A 10,281-nucleotide genomic window follows, 5' to 3' on the forward strand; every position below is an offset into this window, starting at 1 on the left:
ATTTTCTCTTGGTCCCACTTATGAAATAAATGATAAGAGATTATATTTTATCCTCTAAAATAAAATTTAAAATTTAGAGGATCCAAATCCTGACTCATTTGAGTTTGGTTTACTAACTTGTCTACCCTATTATTTGTGTAGATTTAGCTAGGCAAGGCTATCGAGTAGCCCTTTAACGTAAATCCTACTGCTCCCAAATTTAACAAGCCTTCATTTTTACAGCCTTCTCTTCTACTTTCTCTAACCTTTAACCTTAAAATTTTTAACTTTCCACACAACTCAATCTCATCAACCTGTTCATTGTTTATTATTCTATATATTATTACTTTCACTTTTCCTTCTTTTCTAACATTTTTACATTGTTAGATTAGTGTAGTTTATTTAATGATTTTTATGATAAATTAGTCAAATTTAATTTAAACTTAGTTAAAGTTTAATTGTTATAAATAATTACATATTAGTTTAATATAATATTTAGATGAAAAAATATAGGGAACCAATAAAGTATATGTACAATATGTACAATGCGGGGTTAGGAAGGTTGGATTTAGTAGGATATTAGATGTTTATTATCTCTGGTATTCGGATGGTTATTCTGGATAGTATGAGTGTATTATGTTTGAGAAATTAATAGTATTTTATCATAGATGTTCATTTTTTAACTTATATTGGGCCAAATAAACAACCAATTGTATACATTATACAGATACTCTATTGACTACAGATTCTTGTTAAAGTCTAATTATTATAAATAGTTATATATATATTATATATCAAAATAACACTTAAAATATTTTGCGAATTCTATATGCTTAGAAGATGTAAAGTCTCACATCAGTTAGATAGGAGAATGAAACAAGATCGATATGGAAATTTCTTTATAGATGCATTTGATTTGTACGGGGAGCTTTTTTACTCTAATATTTTTTTTGGTGACTATTTCTACTTTAATATGATCCATCTCTTTATTTTATCATTTTTTTTACACTTTGAGCATACATTTTATGTTTTACAGACTACATTCACCGAAAAACTAAATCCCAAATATTACAAACATATTATATATAAGCTTTCCTATGAGCATTGAGTCTTCTTTTCAATGTTCATTCTTTATTTCACAACACATACTAACTTCACTCTTTTCATATCCATTCAAATATATATAGCTTTCTGCTTTAATTTTAGTTATGAACTGGCTTCTCCCAAATTTTGATATGAACTCCACCGCGAAATCCTAGCATGGGATCCCGAACAATTCTCCCTCCCCTGACTTTTGTAAACCTAATAACAATCAAGAGAATTTAACAAATGATGAATTTATATTGCTATACGATTATAAAAACGATTGGTTAACAAGTGCCATATAATGACAACAGTTAAGAAAGTAACGAAAGAAAAAAAATTTATTTAAAAATTACTATTTTTATTAATTTAACAAGTTGGTTGGATAAGATTTTCGCTTTTGTAAACTTAGCTATCTATCATTGTCCTTGGTGATAGTTTTTTGCAATTTTGGTCCAAAAATTTATAGAAGATGATGCATATGTGAGATATTTATAAAAATAATCATAATAAAGAAAAATTTTGTGTTTGATAAGTTTTGTTTTTTTTTTTTTAAATAAAAATTATAAATTACTGATTTTATAGAAGGAAAACACAGTGTAACTCGAAAAACTATATTTTTGTTTAAGGGAGTCATTTTGATAAAAATGTCAAAAACGTCTTTTTTTTTTTAAATATTTTTTAATAATTAAAATTTAATACATATAACCAATTAAATTGTGTTATTTTTATTAAAATTAAACTGGATAAATCAGTTTACTCTAAAAACTAATAAATTAAATTTTGAATCAGTCTAAATTAATATTTTTTTTATAAAAAATGACTACAATATTGCTATTATAAAAAAATAACTAAAATATCCCTATATATATATATATTTTTTAAAAATTCTAAATCCTAACCCTATGATCGCAGAGAAAAAAGGGCTAAAATTTAGGATTTTAAAATTAATATATATAATAGGAGTATTTTAGTCATTTTCAATTATAGGGATATTGTAGTTATTTTTTATAAAAAATAATATTAATTTAGACCAGTTCAAAATTTAATTCACTATTTTTTCGGTCAAATTAATTTGTCTGGCCTAATTTTGACAAAAATAACACAGTTTAATCAATTATACGTGTTAAATTTTAATTATTAAAAAACAACTTAAAAAAAAAACGTTTTATACGTCTTGATCCTTTTGCTTAATTAATGGATAATGGATTACCTATATTTTGTGACCAAGACATGAATGAAAGTAGCCAAGAAAGCTCTACTTATCTCAGCCCCGGGACATTGTCTCATTCCTCCACCAAAAGGCTTGAAATAATTTGACACAGTAGCGGAATCAAGGTCCTTGAATGCATAATGGAAAGTATGAAATTTGTCATCAGCTATTAAAAGATACAGTAATAATATTTTTTTATGTGCTAAAATTGAAAATAATTAAATAGATTATTAAAATTAATATATTAATAGATAATTGTATACTTTCCAACGCCATGGGTTGAAGGCAAGTGGATCCTTATAAACTTCTGGATTCACATGAAGTGTGGGAGTGGCAACCAAAATCATCCAACCAGCAGGAATAGTATATCCTGTAATCAACAAATTCGAGAAATGTTAGGGGTAATATTCTTTTTGGTTTTTCAACGTGATTAATTTATCGGGCATCCGAGTTCAATATAAGAATTTATCATTAGTCAATATGTTGTAAGATAATTAGTGGGCTAAATTCTAAACAAATCCAAGTTAAATGATAAGGTATATTAAATATATAATTATTCATATGATTCCTCGTATCAATTTAAGGTTTTGAAAGGAGTGATAATACATAATAGAATATCAAAATTTTTATGATTGAAATATTTAAAGTTCGTTCCTTATTAAATCTCAAAAAAAAAAAAAAGAAAGCACATACAAAAAATTTAAATCCAAAAATAATATTATAATATCAATATTTTTTTTCAGTATTAACTAATATTTTAGATTGACATCTTATTTTTATACTATTAAAATTTAAAATTTAAAATTTAATTTTTTAATATTTAAAATTAACTAAAAGTAATAAATTTTATTCATAGTATAGTATTTGTCTATAACTTCGTAAATATCAATATATTATGTATTATATTATCACCACCTAAAATTTCCTCAAATATTGAGAGTGAATAATAATAATAATGAGCTTATACTTACCGTTTATGGGGATATCTTTCAAAGCTTTTCTTAATAATCCAGGAAATATAATTGAGTATCTTAGAGCCTCGTTGATTACCTGAATTTCACAATGCACGTATCAAGCACTTAAACATATGGTAATTGTTAGGGTTCCACTTAGTATGTAGTTAAGGAAGAATCATGACCACTGCTAAATATTTCTAATTTAATCTTAAAATATATTACGTGTTGGGTAAATTTCATGGATTTGTATTCATGCCATGTTAAAGAAGAGCTTGATCCATCTCTATTCTTCAGAATATCTTCGTGTTCGACCTAATATGTAAAAATAAAGTAAACTCAAAAATTAACTACACGAAAAAAATATTATAACTTAAGAAAGATAAAATAAGTGCGCTGTAATTTTGCTGCGATTTGATACCTGTAAAATCGTCGCAAATTATATAGCAACGATTTTACCAATGATCGTTTAAAAACGTCGCTAGAAAATTGCATTAGATGTTTAACAAAAGGGTAAAGTACTAAATTGGTCCTATAATTGAGTGTAATCCTGTTTTCGTCTTTAAAGTTTAAAGTGTTCTATTTGAATTCAAAAAAGTTTCATTTAGCTTCAATATAGTCCTACCGTGAAGTCAAAGTTAAATAATTAACGGAATGTCCTACATGACAGCAATACAAGAATAAGGTCAATAATCTGGAAAACAAGTACAAGCTCCAGAAGCACAATATCAACCGTGAATACATCAATACAATTATTTATTATTTTTTTATAATTTAAATGAAATATTTTCTATAGAACTAAGGAGAATGATAAATAAATATATTGATGCATTCACATTTGATTTTGTATCTCTGGAGCTTGTACTTGTTCTCCAAATTATCGACCTTGTTCTTATACTGCTGTCATGTAGGATATTCTGTTAATTATTTAACTTTGACCTCACGGTGGGACTACATTGAAGCTAAATAAAACTTTTTTGAATTCAAATAAGACACTTTAAATTTTAAAGACAAAAATAGAATTACGCCTATATATAAAGGACCAATTTAGTATTTTACTGTTAAGTAATAAATTTATGTGTGCATGCATACTCTTAGTTCTTCTATGGCTGAAGGATGATCAGATAAAAAGTTGAAGATTATTGCCAAGATTGTTGAATTTGTGAGAAAAGTAGCCACCCAAATTCCCACTATAAAGTAAATAACTTGATCTTCGTTCATAGGATGCTCAGCTCCCATATCTTTGATTAACTGATCTAAAAAATCTCCTCGATGTTTTTCTTGTGATTTGCGCCTCTCCTCCATAACATTCTTGAGAAGTTTGTATATTTTCTGTGAGTCCTGATAAATCCATTTGGCAAAGAAATTATCAACGAAACGTAAAAATTCATTTTGAAATTCTTAGTTAAGTGATGAAGGTTTCAGATTTTATATATGTAAACTATCATCTTGCATTTTTTTTCCCTTTTTCTTTCATTTTTTTTGTTAAGTCAATGTTACAGATTTTATTTGAGCTTGTTAATGCTATGGAGGTTTGAGAATTAAAGTTTTGTTTAGTGCTCAACATATATACAAAGACCTTTTGGTTTATCTTATTTTATTTTCTCTATTAGTTGAATCAAACTATACAATAATTAAACTCAATTATATATATATAATCAACTATAATCCACAAACACTTTGTTGAATTACCGGAACTATGTGTCAAATATATTTTGGACATAATATTCATCTAACACATATATATGATTTTCGTATCTAACTATAACATATTTAGACACATCTAAATATTATTACATATTAGCGTATTTAACATTATTCCTTATATATATTCTTAAAATGTATATAGAAATAATATGTATTATTATTTATTAAAATAAAAACTTATTTAAATATTTTATACTATAAAAAATATTAAAATAAAAACTTATTTAAATACTTTATACTATATATTTTATTTTTTAATATATATTTTATATGAATAATTTATTTTTAATATACACGTAATATAATTGTTTATTTAATGTCTTTAAAAACTTAAAACTTTTACAATTTTAATAAAAAAATATTTGTTTATATACTTTTAAGCTTTAACGAATAGTATTATTAAAGTCCCGGAAAAAAAAAAAGTATTTTTAGTAAGGGCGGAGCTTAATAGATGGACCCCCAAAATTTTTACAAATAATTAAATATACATATGATAATATAAGTGTATTTGTAATTAATTTGGCTCATTTACTAAAGTTAGATTTTTTTTTTATAAATCTGTAGGTTCAAATTTCATTTTCAAAAATGTTCAAATCATACAATCTTATATTCTCTTTCTTTTTTCTCAGTTTTCACAATATTTTTAAAAACTAAAGTTATTTTAAAAATATTTATTTCATCAATTTATTAATGTAAATTATTTTTAAAATAACATAAAATAATATTAAGATATTTCATATATTTCTTATTTTTGAAATTAATTTATTACATCAATATCGTTTTATCTAATTTTATCTTATGATATATAAATAATTTAATGAATTTGACTAATAATTATTATGATTATAAAAATTTTTAAATAATAAACAAATTTTATCAAAGAAAAAAAATTAAATTTTATTATTATTAAATATTTTGTGTTAATTATTTTGTCTCCCCAAAATATTTTTTCAAGTTTCGTCACTGATTATGACCATTAATTTGTTAACAAAAAAAGTTTAAATTGAAGATTATAGGTGAATTATGATATATATTCAAATGCAATTATTTTTATTTAAAATTAATAATTAAAAATATTAAATAATTTAATATTTTTGACTAAATTATCTAAAAATTCTTTACTATCAATTTTACAAAAAAAAAAAAAAAAAAAACTATATTTAATTTTTTTACCTACTTTTATTGTAGATTAGATATCGACATTCATTATTACCTTCTTACATGTGTGGAATGTGGTGCCAGGGATATCTAAGGGAATTGACAGAAGCCCATCACCGAAGAAATTGATGAAAGATTGTGGTACCTTCTCATTCTCAGTTAACTTCTCAGGATCATACCCAAAATAATGCTTTCCAAATAACTCAAGCACCAACTGCCATATGACAAAATTAACAAGTATGTCTATATTTCATAAGGATTATTAAAATTAACTATGTTACATAAATACAAAAAAATTAGCTACTAAATACTGTGATATATAGATTTTATTCTTTGGATAGCTAATGATCTTATTAAAAAATATAAAAAATATTATGTATAAATATATATAAATATATAATAACTAATTTGACGACTGATTTTTGTTATTGCATACCATTTTTTTTGTATTGTAACAAATCAAAACAAAAAGTTATATACTTTTTTAAGTAATCGTTACACGCAATTATATTTCAAATATGAAGGTATCACTTATTTTTGTAAAGTATTTTGTTATAAATTAGAATAGAGTATAGGATTTATAATATTGAGAACTATTATTCTAGTCATGACATATTTGAATACCGAAAAAAAAATACCTGATGCCCATAAAAGATTCTATTTGTTTAACAAAAATAACTAAAATAGGAACTGAAAATATAAAAATATAGTGGCTATACTAACTTTTTTTAACGACAAGTTTATTTGATTATTCAATTCAACTATAAAAAATTTAATTATTTTAGTAGTTAGTCATTTTAATAAAAAATAATTAAAATAATATATAAATATATAAGTAGTCATGCATTATTATTAGATTAGTCATAAACTTTCTAAAAATTTAGTTGTATATTTAATACAAATCGAAATTTTTTTATTTAAGAATAAAATTAAAACAAAATAAAATTTAAAAAAATTCTTAAAATTTTTGACAAATTTTAAAGACAACATACATAACAAATATTTTTATCACAACCATCCATATATACCAACAACAACAATAATGATAAGAATAACAAATAGTAGCGGTAAGTGGAAATATAATTACATTAGCAGAAGAGTGTTGAACTTCAATAGATGTTTTAGTTGACCAGTTCCTTAAAGTCTCTGAACAAAAGTGTTCCATTTGAGGAAGTAGTTTCTCCCTAATGTTCTCAATACCTACATGACTTAGAATGATCTGTCTAACATACTTGATGAAATCACTTTCAAGCAAATGAGTATCTTCTTCACCGGGGAGAAAAACTTTAGCTAATGGACCTAACCATATCTCAACTGTTTTACCTTCTTCTCTAATCAAGAATTTGTTGAATTCTTCATCAGTTGTTATAACAACTGGTTGACCAAATAGACTAGTTCGAAATATGGGACCAAACCTGATGAAGAGAGCACCAAAACAGACTATTAACTAGGTTAATTGTGAACTGCTCTACTTCAAGATATAGATTATGAAGAACCAATAAAATGGTTTGGTTTTTATTGAAAACATTATTAGAATATATTATTTTATTCTATTTGTTTAATTTTGGTCGAACTTTAATTAAATTTTAACATTTTTTAAATCTCTAATTTCATTTGACTGGTTCAATTTTAGAACCTACTATATATACGATAATCACCATGTCCAAGAAAAATATTTCCTGAATTTATTATATTTATTAAAATATGAAATGTTTTCCTCTCATCTATTTTCTGTCATTTTTTTTGTCCTCGATATTTTAGGATAGTTTTTAATTTCATTCTGAATGTGTTTTTTTTTTTTTTTCACTTTTGACCTTATTAACGTTTTTAAAATATTTTAATTTTGTCTTTGTTTTTTTTTTTTTTATAACAAAATAACTAATATAAGTCAAAGTTAGCCAGTACTAGCTAGATTGTTTGTCTTCAATAGTTATTGAAGTAAAAGCTTTTTGTCGTACGGGTCTTAAAGGGGGAAAATTAATTGAACACTAAGAGAATTTAAATTGACTAGAAATTAACCTTCATGTTTAATAAAAGAATGAAGGAAGTCAAATAATTAATAACGATAAACACACTTCTGCTAATATTATAATTCGACCTTCATATATCAATTTATTAGATACTATTGCAGTGACAAAATTAAAATGATTTAGAAAATCATTGAAACCATATATATAAAGAGACCGCGAATTATTATGAAATTATTAAATATATAATCATTCATATATTTTCTGTTATCAGATTAAATTTTTTTAAAAATAGTATTATTATATAATATCAAAATTTTAAAAACTTATAAATTTAGAGTTTAATTCTTGTTAACTCAAAAAGAAAATTAAGCATAAAGTCAATAAAATAAAAAAGAGAAAGAAAGTTTTATACAAGAATTCACACAAACTCAAAAGTAATTCTTGTATAAAAGAGCATATTAAAGATATAATTATTTATATATATTTTTTATCAATTTAAATTTTAAAAAAATAATATCATAATAGAAATAATACCTCTACCAGTTCAGTGTAGCATAAGTTTAAGTAGAAATTTTTTTAATTGAAGTATTGTTTTACCAAACTCAGACATCACTGGATTAGAAATTTATATATTTATTTAAAATGATACCGGTATATTTGATCATATATATTTTGATGATATATATATATATACACGATTATGTCATGTGTATACTAAAATTAGTTACTAGTATAAAATATATATTAGAATATAATAAATACAGATAAAAAAAAATTAAATCACACACATATTTATATACAAATATATTGGTGACTGATTTTGGCGTACAAATAATATTTTTGATATATATATATATATACCTCAGCATTCTCTGTTTGACAAAGGGGTGGATATCCACTGAGTAACTAGGAATCAAGAATTGAATGGTCTCTCCAATTAATGGAAAACCCATGGAACCAGGAGGTAACTTTATGTTGTTGCTATTAAGCATGATTAAAATCCAGTGAAAAGAATAGATTACAAACACAGCCACCACAGATAAGGCTAGGATCCACATCATGCCTTTGTGTAGTTTCTACTCTCACAAAAACAATATATGGAGTATTGTATTAACTCTTAATAAGATGATGATGAAGGTGCATGTTTTCTTGGCTAACTTGGATCTATTTATATATAGAATATAGAGCAAGATGTTGCTTTTAATTTAGGTACTTCCAAAGCAAAACAACGTACATGCATTAAATAACGAATTAAATGAAACCTACCTATAAGTCTGCTTGCTAATGTGTGTTTAGATATTATTTCGCAGATAGAAATAATATAAATATAGTAAATATAATAAGAATTCATTTGATTGAAAAGATATATATAGTCAATTTAACGCGTAGATTAAGTGAAATTTCAAATAAATTAAGTGAATGTTATATTTCGATCAAATAAACTAAACAATTTTGGTGAACAATGAAAGATGCGAATAACATAATAACGAACTGCATTTTAAGTTTACTAACCGTTCAAAACAAAGATGATATCTAATTAATTTAAAATTTAATTTTTTAAATTAAAATTAATTTTCTTTTTTTAATTTATTATTTAGATTGTTAAAAAAATATTGTTCTCCTATACTTATTAAAGCTGTCGATCTTTATGTTATACCAAATATATAAATTCACTAAATCAATATATATATAAACATGTTTAATAACTCATGTCATGTATAGGATAAAATTAAAGTTAAAAATTAAAAAATTATTAAATTAAAAAATTAATATATTAATTATATAAATGATAACTTCTTAAACATAAAGAATATATTAAAAAATATATTTATTTAACCAATAAAAAAGATAATATATATGTATATGATCACTGAAATGTAATATTATTTATTGTTCATTTTTAATAATACATTATAAAAAAAATACTAACATTGTTATAGATTGGAAAGTCATACCTGTTAAATTTTAACATAAAAATATTGTGTGGAATATATATATAGAGGTTTTTTATTTAAATAAATAAGATAAATATAATATTTATGGATATAGACATATTCATAGAAAATTATATTTTTTTATTTTTTATCTCATTGACACAAAAAAAGAGAACAATATAATTATGAACGTATTTTGTTTGCACTACTAATAAGATAAGTAACAATTTTTTGCACATAACTTGCTTGATAAAAAGTTCAAATGAGATATGTTCATAATTTTT

General features: G+C 23.6%; 1 protein-coding gene across 1 annotated transcript; it reads right to left on the reverse strand.

Annotated features, from left to right (window-relative positions):
- Positions 1–939: 939 nt before the first annotated feature.
- LOC107636894 (beta-amyrin 16-alpha-hydroxylase CYP87D16) lies at positions 940–9,215 on the reverse strand. Its single transcript, XM_088483117.1, has 9 exons — positions 8,925–9,215; positions 7,181–7,508; positions 6,149–6,307; positions 4,321–4,569; positions 3,454–3,543; positions 3,247–3,325; positions 2,539–2,645; positions 2,276–2,403; positions 940–1,281 (listed from the first exon to the last, which is right to left on the reverse strand). The coding sequence occupies exons 1-9, from the start codon at positions 9,122–9,124 to the stop codon at positions 1,182–1,184; spliced, it is 1,440 nt and encodes a 479-aa protein (XP_088339243.1). The 5' UTR covers positions 9,125–9,215; the 3' UTR covers positions 940–1,181.
- Positions 9,216–10,281: the final 1,066 nt, after the last annotated feature.

This window comes from Arachis ipaensis, chromosome B4, assembly GCF_059453495.1.
Source record: "Arachis ipaensis isolate K30076 ecotype BB chromosome B4, ASM5945349v1, whole genome shotgun sequence".
In the NCBI taxonomy this organism is placed as follows: domain Eukaryota; kingdom Viridiplantae; phylum Streptophyta; class Magnoliopsida; order Fabales; family Fabaceae; genus Arachis; species Arachis ipaensis.